General features: G+C 39.5%; 1 protein-coding gene across 19 annotated transcripts in view; it reads right to left on the bottom strand.

Moving 5' to 3' along the window:
• FOXP1 (forkhead box P1) overlaps positions 1–25,677 on the bottom strand; it is a 507,886-nt gene that overhangs the window by 5,442 nt on the left and 476,767 nt on the right. For 16 of the 19 annotated variants that reach the window (XM_030568517.1, XM_030568515.1, XM_030568514.1 and 13 more), the window contains 6 exons: positions 19,957–20,158; positions 19,777–19,856; positions 19,076–19,177; positions 13,576–13,697; positions 11,431–11,500; positions 6,974–7,140 (listed from right to left, as the gene is read on the bottom strand). In XM_030568517.1, coding sequence (XP_030424377.1) covers positions 6,974–7,140; positions 11,431–11,500; positions 13,576–13,697; positions 19,076–19,177; positions 19,777–19,856; positions 19,957–20,158 — 743 coding nt within the window. The remainder of the gene's footprint in view (positions 1–6,973; positions 7,141–11,430; positions 11,501–13,575; positions 13,698–19,075; positions 19,178–19,776; positions 19,857–19,956; positions 20,159–25,677) is intronic. The other 3 variants (XM_030568527.1, XM_030568530.1, XM_030568533.1) reach the window with 1 other exon arrangement.

Genomic DNA, 25,677 nt, shown 5'->3' with positions numbered 1-25,677 from the left:
CAAACGGAGAGGAAAAGGCTCGCTCAACACAACAATATGATAAGAAAGCAGAGCCCTAACGAGAATAATAACACTGTCAGCTGTAAACAAGGCAGAACATGATCTTCAGCTCATGGTGGGCACAAGGATGCACTAAAGAGATGAGATCTGCCAAATTTCTCATTATAGAATAGCACATGAATAACCCGCAGGGGAATGTGGGCTGGTCATTCCAAACAGGTATGATAACAATTGAAAAATGTTGTTCGTAAATCATATTTACAACAAACCCTTTACAAGTACAAATTACTTTTTTTGTTCAGTAGCTTTTGATATGTAAAACAGCCATGTGAGTCAATACTGTCTTGTTGGTGGGACTTCATAGGAAAGTAGGATTTTATTGACAGTATCAAGTATTAACAACCCGACACGCCAATGGAGACCCTGTTTGCTTCCTAAATAATTGATATTGCAGGCAATTCCTTAAAATAAAGTGTTAATGAGTTCAAGCCCCATTCTGTTTCTCGTTGAGTTGCTATTCACTTCCCACAGTCTGGTTGTTCTCTAGCTAGTCTGATTTAACCCTTTTATGTAGACCATGTAAAGAAAGACTTAGTCACAAGTGCAAACATTCCTGGTTAAGAACTTTTTCTTCTTCTTACAAAGCATCAGGTGCCAAAAGAAGGTTTAAAATCATTACCCTTCACTTTATAATTCTGGCTAGATGGGAATGAAAATGCCTTCTGTTTCACTTGCCTGCACATAATACAGGAAAAAAACATTTTCAAACTAAGGATCGAATCCTTGTTTCTGAACTAGTGGTGAACACGACTGCCTATCTTGTAAACTCAGTTGTTGCACATGGATGCAGCAAGACAAGCATGTTATAATAACACCACCACCACCACGCTCTTATATAGTGCTTTGGAACAGCAGATCTTAATGTGCTTTACCAAGGAATGCAGTATTATCATCTCCATTTTACAGCTGGGGAAAGTGAGGCACGAGGAGGCAAAGTGACTTGTCCTAGGTCACCTAGCCAGGACCATCTTGTTGTTTTGTGTTTGTACAGCACCTAGCACAATGGGGCCCTGTTTTATGACTAGGACTCATAGATGCTACAGTAATATAAATAAAGAAGAATAATGGTGGCAGAGCTGGGAATGAAACCCAGGTCTCCTGAGTTCCAGTCTAGTGCTTTATACGCTAGCCCACAATGTGTATTCACATGCGTTACCAGAAGGTAGGACCCCTTTGGGAGCCTCTGACTGGGCTGAATGAGAAAATTATGTTCTGCAGCCAGCAAACAAGCCAAAGAGAAACTTGTATATTTCAAGCTATGTGATATCTTTGCAGGTGAACCACCAAGTAAACTTGCACTTCAAAAGTCATGATACTGTAGATATTGGTTTCAGTTTGAAAATGGATTAGGTTTGGAAGGATCCACCGGGCTGGCTACACAGATTTCTAGTATCAGCTGCTTTCAATCCTTCCACACTTCAACTTCTTGAGTTGCAAAAGTAACTAGATCAATATGTGGAAATTTGCTGCACCTTGCATCCCGTCCTGTATAGGAACAGCAGGAAGAAATGATCCCATCACAGAGGCATATTAGAGCTTATCGAATACATTTATTTATTTTTTCACTTTATGAAAACGTGCCATATCAGCATGTCTCTGGGGGCACGTGCAATACACAGTGAAACACACATTAGCCAGTGATCTCTGAACCTTGGTATAGGATGGGGACTGGCAACCTTTGGCACGTGGCCCACCAGGGTAAGCCCCCTGCGGGTTAGGATGGTTTGTTTGCCTGCCGCGTCTTCAGGTTCAGCTGATCATGACTCCAACTGGCTGCGGTTTGGCGTTCCAGGCCAATGGGGGCTGCAGAAACCCGTGGCCAGCACATCCCTCGGCCTGCGCTGCTTCCCACAGCTCCCATTGGCCTGGAGCGGCGAACCACGGCCAGTGGAAGCTGCAATCGGCTGAACCTGCGGACGCGCCAGGTAAAAAAACTGGCCCGGCCCACCAGAGACAGCCTAGCGAACCATGTGCAAAAGGCTGCTGTTCCCCGGTATAAGATCTCCTAAAAGTAAGCATATACTTCCACCACACCCAGGCAAACATCTATGAAAACAGATGGGCCTCACGCTGTGTCCTAAAAGGTCACCACACTCATTATTTGATGGACCAGCAGGAAGCAAATCCCCCAGTTATTAGTGAAAATACCCTCGCACACTGGCACCTGATTTTTTTTTTCTATTTAGGACCTCAGCAAAGCTCAGCTGTCACAAGGAGAGAGGTGGTTTTTCAGGCCACGTCCAGACTAGGTATTAAAATCGATTTTAGATACGCAACTTCAGCTACGGGAATAACATAGCTGAAGTCGAATTTCTAAAATCGAGGTACTCACCCATCTGGACGGCGCTGCATCGATGTCCGCGGCTCTCCGTGTCGATTCCGGAACTCCGTTCGGGTTGATGGAGTTCGGGAATCGATGTAAGTGCGCTCGGGGATCAATAGATCGCGTCCAGACTAGACGCGATATATCGATCCCCGAGCAATCGATTTTAACCCGCCGATGCCGCGGGTTAGTCTGGACGTGGGCTCAGATAGTTTAGTTTTGACACAACTGTGGAAGAACAGAGAATTGCACATGGGAGAAGACTCAAAACAAGTCGTTAGGAATCAGGGCCTGATCCAGAAAAGCCCATAAGAAGTCTCACTGAAATCAACGGGGATAATCACATGTTTAAAGTTAAGCATGTGCTAAGTGCTATGTTGATTGGGACCTGAGACAGCACACAAAAAGATCATTTATATTTCTAACTAGAATACACCAGTGTTATGATCATGCACGGGCTTTTTCTGGGTGAAAATTTGAAAAAGGTAATTTCTACATTTCTTTATACTGATGGCAGTAATATTGATTATTGTATTCATTTAAAAGGCTTGCTCATTGTGTTTTTGTCTTTGCTGCCATTTTGTTTTTAAATATCGTTTTTTGTTATTGGTGAAAAATTAATACAGGTTGTTTTTTCAAAAGTAAGGACACGATGTTTTATGAACCGGAAGTGGTGATGGGGGGGAGGGCTTCTTCCTCTGGTTGTGCAATTTCCAAGGCTATTGTTCAGATGTTAAAGTGCCAGCACATCTAACCCATCTATTAGGCTTATGCACTATCACCAAGCTCTAACAAAGATGTGTCAGCAGATAGGGTGGACACTGGCTGCACTTGTATCTCAAAAACAGTAGTCCTTGTATATAATTGATTGGTCTCATTTCCAATCAGCATAGTAGTTTCTTAGGCCAAATCTGGTTTAGTTTCTCCCCAGAGCATTAGATGCAGCAGAACTCATGCTGTTTTGCTTTGGAGATTTGGGGGTGGGAAGAGTTGGGGATGCCAATGCACATTAACGCATAACTTGCCTATTGCACTGTTGTGCTCTAGGGGCCAACCTGCACGCCACCACAGAAAAGGCCAGGTAGTTGGAGCCACAGCTATACAGAAAAGAGGTTGCACAAAAGCCATGGTGGCTGCTAAAGTCTTGTGGCTACAGTAATGGATGGTGGGTGACTATCTTTCCCCCTCTTCCTGGTTCCATGGATTTCCCCAGGATATGCCTTTCAATCTGTAGAAATGTTTAAAAATTTCATTAGGAAATCCAAGATCAGGCCAAACTCACCTGCTTTAATGCAAAACTGAAACGCAATCCAGGTTTTTCCAAAAGGTTCTTGAACCTTTCCAAAGCAACCACAGGACAGCTCATGGTTGTGTTTTGAAAGCATGTGAAACTGCGTGGTTTTGACTGAGTTTCACTTTGAGGTTTGGGTTTGTCCCCTGAAGTAATTTACAAAGCACTGGGGATGCAAAGCCAAGTGAATGGAAACCAATGAAAAGGGATGAATGAGTACAAGAAAGACTCAAAGCTCTAATATCATGCCTCTGTATCCCACCTTCCCCCGGGTATTTAAGGGTGGGTAAATGTCAAAGGAGTGAGAGTCCAATTTGAAGGAATCATCTCCCCAGATCAGGATGTCTATCTGAACTATCCAAACTTCAGGCAGAAAATTTGCATGGAAAACAAACAAAAGCACAATCCAGCTCCTTGTGTGGTATTTTGGTGGGAGCCGCAAATTGGCATGTGAAAATGAAAACCTACTGCTTAGTATTCAAACACATCAAAACTACCAGCTATGTTCAGTGTAAAGAGATTAGTGTTCAGAGATGGGGAGATTTTTATAATTTTCCAAACCAGTTTGAATCCCTATTTAATACATCTCAGAAATGGAATCTAAGTCTTCCTTGTGTAGTAGCAGCATTTTAACACATTTCATTTAACTGGAACGTCTAAGGCTTCAGAAGGGGTTAACAATAAACAACCTTACCGAACACAGATTTCCCTTCTTTTCATATTTGAGTAATTCTTTTGTTTGACCACTCTGGGAACAGAGGACTTTTTAATAAAGCTGACTGTTGTTTAAAACCACTGTGTTCTGGTGGTGCACACAGCATGGAATAGTTTGCTTTGTGGCTACCTTTGGAGCATATCAGGATGAAAGCGTTATGTCCCCAAGCTGTAATTATGTGTCTACTTTCTAGTGTTTCAAAAGCGGGGGGGGGGGGGAGTAGCGGTAGTTCAATGTGTCATAAAAAGGAAAAAAAAAGAATGGTAATGAGACTTCAGCTAAAGTGTTGTACTTGCTTAGCTGTCATGTTAACAAGGTCTTCTAAACCTTATGATAAAGTTTAAGGCTTGATTTATTCCAATATACTGGAACTGTTAAAAAACAATTTGCATTATGGCAGAGAAGCATGTTTTGGAAAAGAATAGAGAATGTCATTATAAAGTGTACTTAATGGAAATAAGATATTACAAAGAGTAACTGTCTATGACACTGATAGTCTGCACTGGAAAGCTGATGTTGACATATAATTATATTTAGCAAACAATGTAAACCCTGTGACGTTTGAACAGCATCCTGCTTCGTGGCCTTTCAAAGTATTTCAAAACACTTGTTTAATGGGAAAGCCCACAAGCTGCTATCAGGGCTTACACCTTGCTGCATTTTTACTTATACAAAAGGAAATATTCAGTACGGAACACGCAGTATCAATTTGAGAATATGTGCTCATTCAGGAAACAATCGTTTTCATATTACAACACAAAAAGGGTTTTTCTGGTGAATGACGACAGTGAGAGATGCTCTCTCTCTCTCATATTTCTGAGGTGCCTCTCACCTTGGTATTTAAGTACTAAATAAGGGGTACTAAATGCAGTAAAGACCACAGCTATGCATATGGTTCTAGAAAATGTGCTACCCTGCTTTTCACTTACTGTTACCCTTCCCGCCCCATACTCCCTTCAAAAACAATGAAATCTTAGGTGAAAGACGTATATGAACTGTACTAGCCCTAAGCCTTAAACGCCCTCCCCCCCCCGAAAAAAAAACACAAACCCAAAAACCACGGATGAAAGGAAATTTATAAACATTCATTTCTGTATGTTAGCCCAAGAGAAGACCTTATTCTTGAAAAAAATTCCATCTCCTCCTCCTCCACTAAAACCCTACATGGGCATAGGCAGAGTATAACCAATTGTGACTAAAACTGCCTGAAGAGGAATCCATTTGTGATAGCGCTAACAGTGTGTCACATAACGCTACTTTGGGAAAGATAATTAAAACTGCACAAACAATCACTGTAAAAGCTAAACACGTTATTCAAATGTTTTGAAGTAAATGGTAAAAGACAATGTTCAAATTAATTATGAATAAAAAATGAATGTTGCCATCTTTAAAGATTATTTTTCAAAGCACACTGTGCACTGATTTAAAATGCTGGAATATCAAAGTATCCAGAGCTTTAGAATCCTGCCTCTTTTCCTGCTCTCCCACAACATATTATGCAGGTGGGAAACTTTTTTTTCTCCATTAAATTCTAATTAGTTTCATAACTAATTACTCTGATGGTATTAGGTTAATGTTTTTCTACTTTTTGATTCAGACCTACTTTTGTAAATCCCGTATTCAAACTACTTTGAAGTAAAAGGTTACAAATTACTTGGGATTTGGGGATTTTTTTCTGTTAATTTGCACTTTGGTAACTCAGTCAATGATTTTACAGTCCATTTTAATGAACAGTTGGATAAGAGCACACTGTGTTTCATCTACGTTTACTTACAGAAGTAGTCAGCCGCTCCAAATAAACAGTTTTTAAAATTTGAGAACTACGTGACTTATAAACTCGGCTTTCCTTTCCAGCTGCCAATTATCCCGTATATAATTTGGGGGCGAGGAGAGAATTTACAACTTTTCAAACTCACTCAGTCACCCATAAATATTGAACACGCCCACAGGGGCAGCACACCATTCCTGGCTTATCCTTTCTGTACTAGCATTCTGCCCCGGTGCCATTTACATATAGCATGGACAGCAGTCTCCCATTACTTCATGTGGTTATACAGGCACTCGTTATATTGCTGTCTGTTGCTATAATGTTGCTATTAATTTTCCTTAATGATATTTTAAGAGCAATCTATAAATCATGCATACTTCACATGTGCCATCATTAATGCCTAGCAATACTGTTTGCTGAATATTATTAGAAATCAGCTAAACAAGCTCACTCCCACAGCTCTGCCCCGCCAAGAATGTTTACTGGGTAGTCTGAAGTAGAAAGAAACAAAAACTTCTCATAAAGTTGCCCAAGAGTATTTTTGTAGCTCTGTGGTCTGGGATTGAAGGAAGAGAATGGCAAGTGAGTTAAGAATTTTATAGCTGTGTGCACTTGTCAGACTGGATTGAGTTGATTGGTTGCATGGGGAAGTTGATAAGTGACCCTTTCATATTCTAATCAACCTAAATATTTTCAGAAGCTCAGACTTTTCCTTTTGCTGCCCAGGATTGGAACTTTAGACACACTCTTTGAAGACTATCACCGTTACATTTCAGCAGACCCCTAGACAAACCCACACGTATATGCTCTACTTACATTGCTTGCATAGGGGAACGTCCTGGACTACTGTCACTCTCATTACTGTTCGTATGCTCCATTGCACCATTAAGATCTTCCCTCATAGCACTGGCTAAATTGCCCAGAGTGGGATTTCCCATGGAAGCAGTAGTGTATAGAGGTATACTGTTATCAGCCATTGAAGCCTGCCAAGGACACAGAAAAAGTATATGAAGAAGCATGTCTCACATTTTTATACACTGCACAACACAATCACATATTCAAAACACATTCTTCTTATTTACATGAGTTGCAACTGCCGGTTTTAAAAATGTGTTTTCAAAAAGGTTTTGCACTGACTCCACCAGGGGAAACGTCACACGATTTGCATGAGGATTTAGGAGTTCAAAACTGAATTGACCATTGGCCCACAAGAGAGAACAGTTACTGCTATTCCCCATTTGGATATTACAGCTCATGGAAAAGGCAAATTTACCTTTTCTACTTTCATGATAGCCTCAAAAATAATAGCGTTTCTTTCTCTAGGGGGAAAAAAAAAGTTTAAAAAGTAATTAGAGCAAACTCACTTGGCTGAGGATTCCTTTCCACCAGAGCACAAAACTCTCATGACATGACTGAGAAGTGATGTGTGAGCAGTTACAGAGGGTTAAATTTTTCTCTTAGTTATGCCAGCGCAAATCCAGAGTAACATCACTGAAGCCAACTAAGTTACTCTAGAAGCACATCAACATAACAGAAGTATGAACTCGTCCCTATAATATTTGCTGTGTTACTTTAGCATTGGTGAGAGAAATCTAAGATTTAACAAGGTAGGGTAAATTAGGATGGCATTTTCTATTTTTTTTAATGCTCTGATAACTCTGATATTATCTGAGATATTGTAGATTTGATACCATTCAGTCATGATTCTATTTCTGATAAGTATTGTAAGAGGCATCTTTTAGTCATCTTCTAAACGTAGGTCTTTGTAGAAAGGGAATAAACAGTTAAACCTTTCCCTTCTTATTCCACATTTACTGGTTGCTAGTATTTATTCTATGCTCATGTTTGATCATTTTGACAGGGCTGTCCTATGATCAGCGAGTCAGGCTTGCAGCATGTTAAAACCTCTTCTGGGCCAGCATAATCCCATCACGTAGTGATGGGAATACAGCAACATCCAGTCCTGATGTGAGAGAAGTTCATCTGTTGGTCTGGGCGGGGTAGGGCTGTCTAAAAGGAAGCAACCTTTTGAAACCAAAGACCATTTTACCCATCTGTGAACCAACGTCCATGGCTTTCTGAGACATACCAGCACAGAAAGCCACAGATGCTGGCTCTGCAGTGGTCAACCTAATTCAGGGGAAAGGTCAGTCTTCTGCTATAGTGAGGCAAAAAGAATCCATCAGCACCACGACTGCATGAGGCAAGACAGCCCAGGGGAGGGTAGTTCATGCAAATGAGCTTCTCACCTGGTGCTTTCTGCTGTTGCTGATTCTTGGGATGTTCCTCACTTGCTGCCATTATTGCTGTTTGAGCACAAATGTGCATGAGGTAACATCCCAGCTACGAGCAAAACTTCCCTTTTAATTCTCTCCCAGGCTGACCTTCTAAACATCTGATCACATGTGATCCTAAAAGCTACTCTAACAAAGAGGATTATTTTTATCTTTTTGATTCAACATGCAGCAAACTAATTTTGATTAAGAGAATGTAAAGATTGGCTCACATTTCCTGCAGTTTGCAAAATAATAAGGCAAACTCTTCCCCTATAGAGATAACTTGTAATTGCAATAAAACAATTTATTTGGGAAGAGGTGGAACAGAAGAAGCACCTGATATAATTGTTTCTTGCAAACCACAATTCGGCAAATGGCCTGATTCTCTGCATAAGCAGGGAGCGATGGGTAGTTTGGAGGTGTGGGTCAGACTCGTTATCCGGAAACACTAGTAGTTTCTTGAACCCCTTTAGCTGGGAGGTCAGGCTGTGGACCTCTGAAGATGATTACTGGTATTGCCTGGTTTTATCCACGATGGAAAAACACACTCTGTGCTCAAAATATTGGTGCTTCTGGTCACAGGTGGAAGCAGAAAGGGCAGAGGCATATCAACATTTTAAAATAACCCAGTAATGCTAACTGAACTGTTCAGAACCAGCCAGGAGGGTTAGGACCGCTTTAAGTGTTGAGAGGAGGTTTGGTCTGCCCTTACTTTATCCCTCAGTGCTGCTCACACTGGAGGTGAAAAGGGAGCAAACCCCACAGGTAACGAGTAGGGATGTTAATGTTTTCCACATTTCACAGGACAGACTCATTAGTCCTCTGTGCCTCATACCCTGCTCTACTCGTTCACACAGAAGCTTATACCACCAGGTCTGCAGGGAGAGTTAATGGCAGTTGGTTGACCTTTGCCTGGGGTAGAGCACACATTTCAAGAGTGCTGTTTGCTTAATCGGGGAAAACAGGGTGGAGGCACTGGATCTTCTGGCACATAACTTTGAATTTTCTGTAGGCCTCAAAAGAGGAACCCACCAGATTTGTGAGTGTATATAATGGACAGGTTTGTGCACACGCTACAGGATATGCCCAAAACCATAGGAGGCACACTACTAGTCAATAATTGACAATCTGTCTCAACATGTCCACGGACAGGAAAATCGTATCATAGACTAGGAAGTTTATTATACAAACCAAGTCATTTGACATGTATTATCTTATGCATCAAATAGTATGTTATGCCAAATTTTTTTCTTTTTTTTGTGTGAATGCTCCGAGTCCTTTTGAACAGTAGAGAACACGCCACAATTTTTGCAGAACACCATGAGATGTGCGTTTTTTGCTAGTAGTTAGAAACTGTCTGACAATAGGGGAAAAGGAGCCTGCTGGTATATTTTAACCCTAATAAAACCTTGTATTTAATTAGCACAAAGTTATCTTGTGACCCTATTTATTGACAAGACTCAAAACCTTTAGCAAAACCTGCCCAAATTCTCATCTGAATCGAGTTTGTTTTTCTAGTGTTATTGGAGAACATAAATACACATTACTCCCTAGAAAACAAACTTGAAAATGAAAACAGTTTTGAGGGTATTACAAGAGACAAGAATGGAAGAAGATGTAAACACTACCACTTGTTTTAGAAAGGAGACATGAACAGTTCTGTATGATAAGCATATTAATTGAAATTAGTCACATAGTTAACAGAATCTGAAGGAATGCAGGATCATTTCATTTTTGCCTTTCAGCCTCATGAATGTAAAATGTGCTTGTAATCTTAACACTATTCAACAGACAAAGCAGTCTTTAAAAATCACACTTCATAAGGCTCACGGGAAAATAAGTTACTAATGAACGGTATTTACAGTTGCTTCATTTAAACATGCTTTCACCTGCTTTTCAGAAGTTACTGCATTAACTGAAATAATTAGGAGAAATGCACAGTGTCACTTTTCTCCTATTAATCTGTTTTCTTGGTTTTTAAAAAAAAATTAATTGCTCAGATTGCAAAGCCAGTAAATCTTCCACAACATTTAATTGCCCAAACACCACGTTTAATCCACTGCACTGAGCTTAACCTTTGATGAACGTCTTAGGAAGGTTCTCTACGGATGTTTGGGGCTCCATCCAGAAATTTGCTACTGCATGTGAGGATCTCATGGCAAGATTAAGGCCTTTGTAGTGATTGGGGAAACAGTGTGGAAGAGGTGTGAAAACACATAGTAATTAGTAGGCAAAATACCAAAATGCTTGTCACTTATGTGAGTGGTTCTTATAGTGAATACTGACTTCACTGGGGAATTTGAACCAGATACAAATAATTTTATTAGAAATTTGCACAGTGAAAGAATGAGGAAAACATGTATTTCTTTTGTATAAAAACACAAAAAATGTTTCAGACACACACACAAATTTATATTGTGCACATATATTTATATACATATATATTGCACACGATTCCTGTATTGTGAAATATCTGAATATTCTTTATAATTTCTGACATCTCTCTTCTTCTTTACATAGTGAACTAAACCTTTGTTATTTAACAACAGAAAAACATGAAAAAATAGTCCTTAGAAGGTGGGGAGGGGGAAAAAATGATCTGCTTTCCCTTTAAAGCCATGAACAATAGAAGGTCATGTGACTCAGTATCCTATCATTCAGCACATTAATAGCTGTGCTAGAGTAATTACACTTGTGGTATTTTTGCCTCAAGTGAAATTCTGAAATAAGAGGATGGAAATTATGATACTGCTGATAAATATTAATAAGTGAACTTTTAATTTTTTTGCCACAATATTCAAAATGCTAAGCATCTAGCTAATGCTGAAGCAGCCTGATATGTGTTTGCCTCCAGGGACTATGATGCTTTATGCACTTAAGAAAAAAGTTTAACGGAATTAAAATTTAATATCTAATTAGAGCAAGGCTAATATATTTTGAAATGAGTGGGGAAGACACATGCCTCTGTTGCATATTTGCTACAGTCATTAATCTTACCTGTAAAGCAGCATTGAGAGGTGTGCAGTAGGTGTGGCTGGTCTGTATGTTTTTAATAAGAGAAGGGTTACTGCATAAGAAAAACATAAAAAGTAGAGTTAAGTGCAAAATACTCATCTTAGTGTGTGTCCATCATGTTATGTTTCCTCCCATATCAGAAAACTACAGACTGTGTTGTTTGCTATAAAAAGTTCTCTTCTGTTTTTTATACTTTTATGTTTTAATTGTATGGCTCCCATATTTGCATTTGCCTTTATTAAACATGGCAGACCATTATTTAAAGCTCTAACAGCTACAGCATCTCGTGTTCTAACGCCCTGTTGAAATATTATATATTAGCATCTGTTTTCTAGTTAGCTGTGTATCCAACAGAATTTTTCCAAAGTTCTTCCTATCCAAAAGTAAGTTACTGCATAAAGGTCCACAATAAGATCGCCATTAAAAGTATTATGGACTCTTAACTCGTACACTGGCTGACTTATGTAGTAGCTGACATCACTGGCTGCATAGTACAATTTTGATAAGTAGGAATTTCAGAATTCTTGCTTTCAGAGTTTCATTGTTTCCTGCTGGACAAATCTCCAACAGCACAGTAGAGTGCTTGGCTGTCTGATAGCCCAAAGCATTTTTGTTGTGGGTGATGGTGGGGAGGTGGAACGGCAGATATTGTGGCACTAGAATGAAGTGGTAGGGAACATTAAAGATGCCACTCTGAGTAAGGGAGCACTCATAAAAAAGTATCCCACTGTGGTTCTTTGAACCATTACTTTAGAATACCACAGTACCTTTGCAGCCAAGGTTTATAAAAGGGGCCTGATTTACAGAATGTGTTGAGAATTCACCTCGTCTCAGCTGGGCACCCAAAACCCACACCCCCAAGATCACTTTTGAAAAATCTTGCTGAAAGTAACAAGCAAGGGAAGGTCCAGGGCAGACAACCCCAAAAATGTACATAATCCACACTACAATTTTATTTCTGTTTTGAAACAGAACACAGTGATAACTGTCTTAAACTGACCATCCTTGAGACCAGCAAAAATTACTTGCCCTGGACAGGTGGTCTTCAACTAAAGGGGAAATAAAATTGTCTTGGAAACCTTTGGGATATTTTAAAGTGATTTTAGAAACAGAGTGGTTTGTTACTTGTAATCTTTACTACAGGTCCAACTGTAGTAATCACTGTTAAAATGCTTTGGGGCATTTCAGTTATTTATTTGAGGAAGATTGACTTGAATTTCTGGGCTAAGAATTGTGAAACAAAGCACATAACTGAATCTAAACCAAAAATAATCCCAATCTAGTTTGCCTAAAAACCCTCTTGATAATCAACTGTACAGTGTATCTGCTCTAGGAGCAGTACCTTTTAGTCTACATTGCATTATAAACAAAATTACAACAAATGTCAAAGAAGCATTACCCTAAGCATTTGCATTACTAGGGCAGGAACAAACACAACACAGATATAAACCCACATTTAGGTATTTTGCAGCAAAGGTGAGGTCACGGTTTCATGAAATGCAAGTCTACATGAGATGGGTAGATCATGCAAAGCAAAGCAACAGCAGAAAAAAAAATAAAAGCAAGTAAAAGCTCTTACTGTGCAACAAGCTCGCCAAAGTTTTCATCAGGGCAGAATTTTCGAGGACGGCCTCGTTGAATATGACGGCCACGTTTAAACTCTTCATCATCAACAGTCCAAAAGGACCCAAACTCATCCTCTACTCTGATAAAGCACTTATGCAGTGAGAGGTTGGTGCGAATGGCACCCTGGGACAAGAGCGGCAGCAAAGGAGATGAAGTGGAAACAAAGGGACATGGGATCGGGGACAGAACAGACATCAAATACAGGGAAAAGGAAAAAGAAAATAAAATGCAATAAGCATAAGCAAATGGTTTGTGAGGGTTAATATGCATTGCCACCTAAAAGCTACTAGCATGTGATGCAACAAACACCAAGCAAGCAGGGGCAAGGGTACTGGTGGGCATACAAACAGTAGTGATGAGATGCTTTTCTTTGTTTCTCTTAACTGAAACAATGTGAAACCACCTGTGTTGGTCTAACACCATCTAGCAGCCAAAAGCCTCTACGTTAAACTGTAAGCATGATCCAAGCTAGGCTAAGAAGTTCAAACATGGTGGACATACCCACTGATCTTTTGTGGCCTTCGTTTTTGGAACTCTAGTTCATCCACTGTCCATACTGCCCCTTTAACGTTTTCTACTCGCACAAAACACTTGTGAAGACTAAGATTATGACGCACTGCATTCTGCAGCAAGTATAAAAGAGAAAACATTCAAAAACTTTCTATGAGAAAATACTCATCATTGTCCAAGAACAGCAGCATAGTCAGCTCGACAGTCCTTATTTGCAAAGATCACTCCATCCCCCGCACCCAGCCCTCACCCTCCTTTCCCCAACAAACCAGATCTTCACAGGTTTAAGATCTTATTTTGCAAAGATAAAAATAAAATCTCAAACCCGAGATTAGGAATTCAAGTTATTCTGTCAATTATTCACGGTGGGAATGAGAACCTCCATCATTTTATGTGTACACATCAGGTAACAGCATATTTCATATACAGTTAGAGTAACATTTCTAAGATACTTTCAAAACAAGTACACAGTTTGTAAGGGAAACTTATCCACTCCTGGAAAAAGAAAATAGTTTAAAAGACCAGAGAAAGAATTTCACGTGATTACAGAGGGCTCCATTTGGCAAAGAGGCATTGGAGCTGGGGTTTCTGTGGTTTCCCACAGCTAGACTAATGTGAATCAGGTGCTGAACCTCTTTTCACACCCAGGGTATGGAATAGGGGCTCAGAGGGTTAGCGGCACCCTAGCGAACAGCACAGTGCACCAAGTCATGTCTTCCAATGCAGGCTCATATGTGGAAGTTGGCTCTCATTTCTGGCAGACTATTGTACTGATTGAACTGAGCTTCTGCCAAGTACGCGCATGAGGAAGGCTCTCAAAACGAAGTGATAATCTCCCCACGTGTAGAGACACATGTTTTTTTTCTTATGGTTCCTAGGCTCCTTTATTGGGCATTCCCAAGCTAAAGTTTCTGATGTCAGACCCAATTCTGTTGGATGTAATCCAGTGCTTCTGCAGGATGGAATCAGCAGATCCCTTGCATCTTCTGACTTTGGCCTAAGCCTGACACAGTAAGACACTTCTCATGCAAACACGATCAATTGTGTCTTTTATGTCTTTGCTCTACCTGAAAGGGCAATGAATACCTTGTTAATTAGCAAGTGTGTGCCACCCCCAGTTTTGTGAGTAACTACACAGCGGTAAAGCCACTCAGATTTGTAATGAGTCTTGGGCCTTGGCTACACTCACACTTTACAGCGCTGCAACTGGGGTGTGAAAAAACACCCCCCCGAGCGCTGCAAGATACAGCGCTGTAAAGCGTCAGTGTAATCAGGGCAGCAGCGCTGGGAGCGCGGCTCCCAACGCTACACCCGTAAGGGATGTGGTTTACATGCAGCGCTGGGAGAGCTCTCTCCCAGCGCTGCCGCTCTGACTACACTCACACTTCAAAGCGCTGCCGGAAATTCCAAATGTAGCCATACCCCAATGCCACTGCATCGCCACTGAAAGAGGATCGGTAACCAGAAGAAAGGGAGCGGGTCATTTGCTGGAAACATGCAGGTGAACAAACTACATCCATCAGCCTTGGCATCACTGATCCAGTCAATCCAGTTGACTTGTTAGCAGGCGCAATTCCAAACACATAGGCATGAGTCTAGGCAACCAGGAGACTAAACGCATTGTTTAGGAACATCAGGTCTGGATGATGAAAGGAGTTCTAATCAGGAATGTCTAAATCACTGCGCAAATAAATGCTCTCTGCATAACCTTTGTCATGTAAATTAAGAGGCAGTATGTATGTGCATCTGTGAGGGGACGGCTGGGAGCCTTTTGTTCGGCAGTTTCTCTGTGTAGTTAGCATCTCCCCATAACCTATCCACTCATAATAGCAACGATTCAGCATATGGACTCTCTTCCTAACAGGTCAGCACAATGTGAATATGGCCTTACCTACTCGATCCCACGCTTAGGGGGCATGTCACATTTCTGCAGTACTAAATCCACATACTTAAAGCTTCTCTACTTTGTCACCAGGCTGATCCGTTTGTGAGCTGGTGGGGAAATCAGTGCTGAGTGACTTTTTCCTCTGAACAAGGCAGGGGCTGATGCTGAATCTCTGAGAATGTCACAATATTTGTTTGGGGTCTGACTTTTTGCACTCTCCCCATTTCACAATGTGTGAACCATTGGGCACAATGGCACTTTTTGACATAGAAAACACATGAAAATGGACATTTTTCTCATGCATTTCAACAGAAACCAGGCTGACTACATCTGCACTCAGTCCCCTGTTCCTGCACTGGGATCAGCTAACAGAGTCCTACTGATTGGCAGAGTGGCCTGCTAGGGGAACCTGACAGGACAGAGGTTTAAATCTGTGTAAACCAAACAAAGTTTCCAGTGCAAATGGAAACATTTTCAAGTTTATAACCGAATATAAATTAATAATGATAGATTTTGGATCAGTTTGCAAATGGTTAGTGTAGACTAATGCTGCAATTGATCAAATGCAGACAGAAAAATTCAAAAAAATGGATGATTTGAGTTTGTAAACAATCTCTGTATAAACAATTGAACAGAATTATCTGCATTCTTCTTTAAATATGCTTAATGCTGGATAAATCATTTATGATCTGCTCCTGCTCTAGTGAAGCCAATGGCAGTCCTGCCATTGACTTTTAGGAGGACTGGATCAGGCTTTGACTGAATATACTTACATAGATAAATCAAATATTTGTAAGGTGTTTGGGGAAACATGCCTCAGCTTTCCATGTTTATATCTGACCACCTGTTAGTGAGTTTATAGAGGATCATTGTTTTTGGTTTTCCTGCTTCTGGATTCTTGCTAGCTAACAGTTTTATTTGAATAATACCCCCAACATTTCAAAACCACACCTGCATCTTCTGCCTTCTGGCTGCAATTCAGTTTCAGCAGATTACTACTCAAAAAAACAACCAAGCAAACAGACATTGCCTCTGACTTGTCAGAACCAGTTCAGAATGTTCTTCTAGCGCTCTGCTTAACAGAAAAATTAGGCACTCTTATTGTAAGATTATATATTTACCTTGTTAAAAAATATTTGTATGCAAGCCACTTTTTCAGAAAAAATTACCCAGAACATGCTAGAATGTACTAAATGAAAGGGTTTGTTATTTTAATAACTGCTCAGGCACTGCTGTGCTGCATTTGGTGAAGTGTTTCATTTATAAGTTCTTTTTTCCTGTTTTTTTGTTGTTGTTGTTTTTTTTTGTAAAGAAGATCTCAGGTGTACCCACCCACTCCAGATCCTTACCCTGTGCTGTGGCCAGAGTGATATTTGAGCATTTACTGAAGATAGGCCTGAAGCACAAAAGCACAAATTCAGATTTATTCTGATTCTTCAGTCAGACCCTTGGGCCTGTGAAGAACCCGAGCAGCTTTCATGTTAAACCAATCCTGGGCTGTGTTTTCAGCCATCTGTGGTCACTGCAGGCTGGCATTAACCTGAGCAGCCATCAGCATGAAGGCCCCAAATTACTGCCAGTGGACATCCATTTTGCCAGTAGTGATGGAACCTACTACTGCTTTGTAAGAGCGCACACTTAACACCTACACAGTGTCGGGGGTCCCTGGTGCGCTCACAAGGATAAACATCTCCCTGGGATGGACCTTTTCTCCTCCGTAGCTGTCGAGTTTCCAGTAAGACATCTTTCTGCCTCCTCTGCCATAGGCACCTCTTTTGTCATCAGGTTCCAGTATGCGACATGAGCTGCATGCATGACTCTCACTGCCCGTGACTTTTGTGAGCCTCTAGAGTGGATCTTATATAATGCACAAAAGCAGTTCCAAAAAGTGGCCACATTCACTAATGGGAAGTCTAGCCAGGTGCTGCCCCCATAGCTGCAGGCAAGAATCAAAGAGAATTCTTGCTAGAGCCCTTTCTCCTGCAGCTATGGAAAAGTTCCACTGGAGTCGCTCAAGCAGCAGGATACAAACGTATCTCTTATAGGGCTGCCATAGAAGATGGCGGGTGTTCAAGGTATGTGTGTTTAGAAGAATCTTGCTCAAAGGACTAACAGAAAACTGAAAACTAGAGCTTTTGAAAAAGCAGGTTCTGGGTACTAGAACTCAGATGTAAAGACATTTTTTCATCTCTAGAACATGTTGACTGTATGAAGGTTCCACTGTACATATGAATATAATGTATATATCCAAAAGTGTATACTTCATTTTAAAATCAGAAACACACTGGTTCTGTAATCTTTAAAGAAGTGTACACCACTGAAAGTGTTCTGACACCAAACTCTTCTCCTACAGTAACACTGTCAAAATGCCCTTGAAAAGAACTTTAATTTAGGAAAATTCATTTCCTTTTTTAATACTGAGGAAGCTGCAGATGAAACACTGCTCAACTTCTTCAACTAAGGTGCAGAAATCAAAGCACCAATCTCGGAGCATTTCCTAGGTTCAGATGACTGAGATCTCAGAGGTGGTACTGAAATTTACAATTTTGCCCCGAGGCATCTGAATGAAAGGCAATGGAACGCTGAGGAACAAAAGCACACAAGTGAAATACAATAAACTTTCCAATGAGTCGCTGAAGCAGAAGACCTCTCTACTCCATCCTCTGAAGGAGTTGTCCTGAGTTTTAGAATAAGAAAGGCAAAGGGAGAAGAAATGAAAGAAAACAGCAGGTATAGGGGACGTTTATCAGACCTGCTGGTGTGGAGGCAATTTGTTCAAGAATTTCTGGGTTACCTGGACCAACAGAGACTACAAGCACCGAGATATAATTTTAACTTCAGTGTAAGATCCTGTTATTTGATTCATCCAGTAGTACACACAAACCCTAGAGGCTACTGTGGTTAAGTTGCTATGATAACAGCTCATGCAAGGGAAAGGGGGTAGCCGTGAAAATTGCAACTATATATATAAAAAAATCTAACTGAACAACAGAACCCTACAGTAAGAATTTAAGGCATGAAATTTTTAGTTTCTTGTATCTGTTAAATTAAATGTTTTTTCCTTGGCTTGCTTCTTCAGCATTATGCCAAATTAACTTCTATTTGGTGTCTCCAGAAACCACTTAAGGTTACAATAAGTTGGAATGTTAATTTAGTCAGGTACCAATTGACTGAGAAATAACTTGTCTATACATCCCTGGAAAAGATGGCTGTTGTGGTCACACAGCTAGAAAAATGAAGAGCTATGTAACTAACAAGACAAACTGCATATCCTGTACTGACATGATAGCTTTACCCTTTTTTCCTACATGTTCCGGATGAAAAGCCAGACTTTCACTACTAGGAGAAATCACACAGATCAACTGGTGGTACAATCACAGAACATAAAAGCCAATAATGGGGATTCAATTAGTGGTTTTCAAAGTCAGAAGAATTTTTCTGCCAAATATCAAATTGTTCCTGGGGATAAGACACCCTGTGTGTGTCAAAACAGCTGATCTACATTTTAATGTCCATATGCTGTTACAATTTGTTATGTCATCAGCAATGTCTATTCTGTACATTTCAAATATCAAAGGCAAGAGGCATACATGGTACAAATCTTACCTTCCACGTTGCTGCATTGCGTCTGAAGTAAGCAAACATTCGTGTGAACCAGTTGTAGATTTCATTTAGTGTTAGTTGCTTTTCTGGAGATTCGAGGATAGCCTTGTGAAGCAAATAAAATGCATGATGATTTATGACAAACCCCCCAGCAAACACACCTACATTTTTACCTTAATGGATTAAAAAAAATGAGATTTGGAGCAAAAACCCAAAAGAGGGTTTCACAATGTGTTTTAAGATTAATGGCTGTATTTAACAGTTCAATGGCAAGATTCAGAATGGAATTATCTAATTGTTTTGAGTTTTTATTTCTGTTTCCTTACAGAAATATTAATTTATTAGTCAGTCATAAAGCAGAATCAAAGAGAAATGCAAAACATTTCACTAGCTGATTAAAGCTCAGTAATTATTTAGAGCTCAGATTAATTCTAGGGATCAGAGATTACTGTAGCTTGTGATAATTGACTTGCCATCTTTAAACAGGCTCATTTTCACTGTTGTGTGAAATGAATTTCCTAATAATCACATCGTATTGTAATACTTAATCAAAAGCAATTATGTTATATATTGCAATTCTCAAAACCCTTATAGGAAAGGTTTGAGCATGCCTGCACATTAAAGCGTTCTAAATCTATTTAATCTATAGGGTGGATGTAAAAGGACAGTTTTGGAGCGAAATGTGGTTTTCGAGAACAACTTACCTGCCTAATTAAAGATGCATACGTGAATGGTGGTCTAACCTCTGCGTTCTTATAAAATTCTTGGTTCTGAGCAAGATCTGCTAAATAAGAGCAATTGTTCTGTTAATATCAGAATCAAAGCTTCCTTTGCAATTTCCAAGAGAAAACAAATAATGGCCTTTGCCATTGACAGTAATTTACCTGAAGAAATGGCCACATTGTATTTATTAGGGCACCGCCTCCTGATTGGTTCAACGTTGTGCATGCTGGTGGTAGTGATGACAGAAGGACCCTGGATGACAGGAGTGATGGGTGTAGTTGGGGTGGTCGGAGTATGAGGTAAGCTCTGTGGAGACGCCTCAGAGGCAGTCTTTGACAGTGTGACACTTGATACCAGATTCAGCTGTTGAGGATGAGAGAAAAGAGGGTGAGAAAAACTTTATTAGAAATTATATTTCTTGCAAATTAAGAATTATGAAAATATTTTCCAGCTTTAATAGTGTTTGCAACCACTAAATGAAAGAGAATGTATCTTAAATACTTGTTTAGCTGTGACACCTCCTTTAAAATCCACGACAGGAGGATGAATGTATAATTGTCTATATGATATATTTAAAAAAAATATTGTAACCCACTAAACAAAAATGCTTGCTCTCAGGCTTTGAAGATTTAGGACAAAAATCCACAATTTTCAAACAACACCTCATTGTATATATTCATTTTAATATTTTATTTTTGTTCCATTGTTTTGCAATTTAAAACCCACACATCTCTTATTTACATGTTAATAGTCTGCAGCTGATCTGTTTTTGGATATTTCCTCAAAGACATCAGGTTTGAAATAAAGACAATGCTTTGTTAGGAATGCACTAGGAAAAAATGGAAGATCAGTACAGCATTTGGGCTTTTTCCGTTCATCCATTTTAAACGCAAATCCCAGAATAGGTAACTCCAGAATAATTTAATTAATCATACTGCATGAAATACTGCAGTAATTAAGCCCAGCAAAAAATGACTGTTCTTTTCTCTCATTGGTGTGGAATGCAATTGTGCTACCTGCAGAAACTTACAAGCATGTAATAAAATGACAGTTAGCCACAAGCAGGCTTTAAAATGTGACTTCCCCAAGAACCGATAGCCATATGTAACTGTTTTTATCATGCACTTCTCTTTATTTCATCAGTCTGCATGTGTAACACGGACCCTTCCTTTGGCACCATTCGAAACAAGATGCTTCACTGCAATGGGCCATTCTTGGTAAAGTACTTTAAATAAATAATATGATCCCAAACTGCCCCATCAGAAAGGGGGCTCCAAACTGCTCCATCAGAAACGGGGCCTGAGAAGAGGGCTCCTTTCAGTACTTCCACATTACTTGCCTTGAAGTATTATTGTGAACAATATTCTGGGTGAAATGCTGGCGCCAGTGAAATCAGTGGCAAAATCCCATTTATTTCAAAGGGGCCAGGATTTCACTCTGTTTATTTGAAATTAATATTCTTTGCCTGACATTAAAACACTGCCAATTGAAGCTGAGGCATGCGCCTGGCATTGGCTTCTGTCAGAAGACTGGATGTTGGGCTAGATGGACCTTTGGTCTGACCCAGTAGGTCCATTCGTATGTTCTTATAAAGACACGCCCCAGAACATCCATAGGACTTATTATTATTGTTCTTGACATGAAAGTAACCAGATAAGAACCCTCACATTAGCATGTCTCAAACATTAGTAGCTACCAATAATTGCTCTCTTATTAAAAAATAAAATAAAACAACAGAATTTGTCCAAAAAAACTTGGAGGGGAAAAAAAAACCTTTCTAATGTTATAGAATGGATATCAGCACAATACACCAATAACCCACAAGAAGGGTGCAAGTGAACAATACATAAACTGTTCCTGCTTCTCTGTTTTGAATCTGAAAAAGAAAAAGCTCAAGGAAACGTTAGCCCCAACAGGCTTACACAGTGAAGTGTTATGCAGCTGGGACTGCGTGTACTGTCAGTTCAAGTACCGATCCAAAGAAATGAGTTTGGGAGAAATAGATCTGCAAACACATGTCTCTTCATGCAGACCTAGAAAGTCTCTTCCCAGAATGGAAAATATTTAACACTTCAAGGAAATGTAGGATTATATGATCCAAAGGGGTGGGGGGGGGGGAAGGAAAGACTAGAAAAGGCAATAAAATATATGTCCTGAGTTCCTGAAGAATCATGAAATGAAGTGAACCAATAAATACAGCTCAAAATATACCTGCTGTGTTAGTATTTAAATGGGTGTGGTTTATGTTTCTAAATATGACATATAATATAGTGTGAGAGTGAAACCAAGTCATTTTGTTGCCTGTTTAAATTTAAGTACACTGGGGTATATCGGGGTGCACATATAGCAATATCCCCTTGTTATCCATCTATTACATATAATAAAAGGAGTAATAATGACTATGATAGTAAAACTGACAGGTCTCACCATGAAATACAATCGATTGTATTTAATCTCAGTTTCTAAATGGACATTTTAACAGTCCAATAACTGCAAGCAAATCTGCATCAATTTTAAGTGCCCCTCCACAGCACAAGCTCAGGAGACATTCTCTTCTGTTGGAAAGATCACTGATACTGTTTCATCATTACTGCCCAAACTACTCCATTTCAAAAGAATTAGATTCTTTTTAACTGTTTAGAAACTTAACATTTAATCTGTTTCCACTAGAAAACTGCAAAGAAAGAATCTGCAAAGGTCAATGTTCTCTGCTTACAGAATTTGAATGGAGTGTAATTTCTTTAGGCTTCCAGCGTAGGTAGCAACTAGAAATAAATACGGAAAGAGAGAAAGAGCAAAGAGAGGGGCTTTAAGGGAGTTGACAAATGACACTGTGATTCACACCCACTGCTGGGCTGCCACTAATAAGCTACAGAGGAAGCAGCCAATCTCAGCTAATTACCAGATAAAATTGTATTGTAAGGACTCTAATTAGGAGATGCTTATGGAGGTGATCTAATGATTAAACACTGCATTCGAATGACCCCACCATCAATGTGCAGTGGTGCAAGATGTCACTGGAATATTTTGTAGAAACGTAGAAACAGTAATTTTATTTCAAGGAGGGGAGGCAGTAATATTTGTAATAATGGCTATGAGGTAAACTAATTAAAAGACAGTTCTTAAAGGAAGACTGTGGCTTTGAGCAGCTGTGGCTGTTCCAAAACAAAGTGCCAAATCTCAACAGAGGAGCTGCAGTCAAGTGGAAAATTTCTGCCTGACCTCTGCTCTTGCTATTAATTTGCAGGAAAACTAATGACACATATACATATTCCCACAAAATTGTTCTAATTGCTAATTTGCCAAAGGAGCCCAGTTTCCAAATTAAACATGACTGCAGTCTGTGAGGAAAGAAAGAACAAAAAGCTGGAACACTGTGAGCATAGTGTGTTTCACCTCCGACTGCCATTTGTATGACTGAACCAACAAGCTAATGAAATGTCGACCTTGTCAATTGCTAGAGAAGTTTGACTTTAAGTTTTGTTTGATGACACCATGTCCTGCTTTTGGAGGGGCCTGAGCCTTACTGGTTATGGTGACAAAAGTATGTAATGAGGCAAAGGGAAGAAAAAGCGCAACCATCTACATTTTTAATGCTCAACATGCTGCTTTCACTGTTATCTATAAAATGTAGACTTAAAAATTAATTGTGAATCAGAGCAAAATAACAAATTATGAATGGTGTTGATTTTGTTGTAATCTTAAAATATTAATCTTAATTGTAAATGATTAAATCTTAATATCATCATCAATTAGGAATGAAGAAATGTCTAGGCTCTGTGCTTCTGGCTGCTAAAGATGATTATGCAGGGCAAAGATCAGGAAGGGAATGTACTGGGAGGATTTCTTTTCCTGATGGAAACTCTACAGAATTTCTCTGTGTGCTTTCTATTTAAAAACAAATTGCTCTGATTAGAAAAAGTTGTTCACGCCAAGATTGGATACGACAAGATTCCCACAAAGTACCATTTTTTGATGAGGTATCAATTTTGCTGCAGGATACTGAATGCTAGTCACCAAGCTGGTTTTTTTAATGAGTATTGTTCTTGGCATTTACAGTTGGGCACATAATATGCTAGGCACTGTCCAAGCACATTGAACGCAGTCGCTACCCCAAAGGGTTAAGTCAGTCAGTAATAATGTTTGTAATAAGTGAGTATTTCTCCCTGGAGTTTTTGTTTTTGAAATATCTATTTAAAGTCCTGTAGTTTTGCAAATTCCACTACTGAAGGATTTTACAATACAGGTAGCTCACACCTCTCTAATATAACCATCAGAAATGCCATCATTGTGTCAGTGTCCAATATTCTGACTGGCTTTTTATTGTTATTAATCTTTACTTTCAAGAAATAGCTTTTTTTCTCCCTTTTAAAGATGCTGACTGACTACTCATCAAGAATTCATATATATATAAACAAGCCAGAAAGGTAACCCTCTCCTTCACACCATAAAAATAGATTTCCATTAAGTGGCTCTCCCATTAAGACTCCCTTTGAGTTCTCTCCATGTAAACAGATTACATAACAGTGGCTGCAAATAAAGAATCTGAAACATTTTAAAAAGAAAAAAATTTAAGTGTCACATTGGGGGATACCTACTGCTTTAGGGCACTGATTTTTCTGCTATTGGTGCTGCCACTCTGATCACAGCTGAAATTGATTAAATAACTGCACAGAGTTTCTAGACCTTAATCAACCTGGTGCAGAGACTGCTGAAGGTGAAGGGAAGTGGGGGTGCAGAGCATCAAGCTTTGTTAAATTCTGTGTCTTCCTGTACTATTTCAGCCTGGACAGATTACTGCATTAGATGTAGGATCTGGCAAGCAACAATCGCTTAGCAGGTGTTGTTATTGGCAGGAATACTAAGGAAACCCAAGTTGAGGAGTGGGACTTAATGAAAAACACTATATAAAAACAGCTTTTGTGTGTTGTACTTGAGAATCTCTTTTTATTGCTGCATATCATTATTTTTCAAACTATAAGTACAGCTACAGCAGCTAAAATGCTCAGTCATTACCTAAACAGTTAAAAGGCTATTTTATTGCAATACTTTGTTTTCACAGTTGCTAAAAACAGTATTTAAAAACAATTGCAACTGCTGTGGTTAGAGTAAAAGAAAATATTATTTAAAAGGAATCTCTAACAGCGCATTTCATTTAAAATGCCAACAATTTCTTTAAAAATTTTATGTCAATTTCATAAAGATGGATGTACTACCTAGTACACAGAACGTCTTGTTGGCCAGAATAAAAAGAATGTCCTTGTTTTTTTCTCTTGTCTAGGCAGTAGCTCTTTTATGTTTAGTTAATACCCCAAAGCAGATCAAGCTTCTGATTTATTCTAGAATGCTGACCTCTGACATGAATGAATATGGTAACCTTAATAGCAAAACTAAAATAAAAAATTCTTAGGAGCTGCTGTTGTAGTCGTTTTTTTAAACACTGAAAAAAATCTCCACCTCTACACAATGCATCACAGCGTATTCCCCAAGGTCAACTGAATTCATTTTGGAGTATTTGAATCTCAGCTATGGGAGTTATATTCCTTATGCAGTAAACTATGAGGTAGTTCATTTTCTTTTTAAAATGTTACACACTTGGGCATCTCAGTTATAAAGTCACAATTAGACACCTTTAAACAGTGTATTGATTATTACTATTACAATGGCTCTGTAGCTCCTCCCCCTCCTTGCCTCCAATTCTAGCTCTCTGCTCATGAGTCCTCCCAGCAGTAGGACCCAGAATAACGGGTATTTCTACACCCAACAAAGGCCGCTCTACAGGGAACTGCTGCATGTACTTCCCTGTCGGCCTCCAGTTTGGGTCACGATTTAGCACAGGACTTAAGCACATGCTTAAGTCCCATTGACTTTAATATGACTGA

The sequence above is a fragment of the Gopherus evgoodei genome, chromosome 7, assembly GCF_007399415.2.
Source record: "Gopherus evgoodei ecotype Sinaloan lineage chromosome 7, rGopEvg1_v1.p, whole genome shotgun sequence".
Lineage (NCBI taxonomy): Eukaryota > Metazoa > Chordata > Testudines > Testudinidae > Gopherus > Gopherus evgoodei.
Note: the sequence above shows the minus strand (reverse complement) of the source record. Positions and strands in the feature narration are given on the sequence as shown.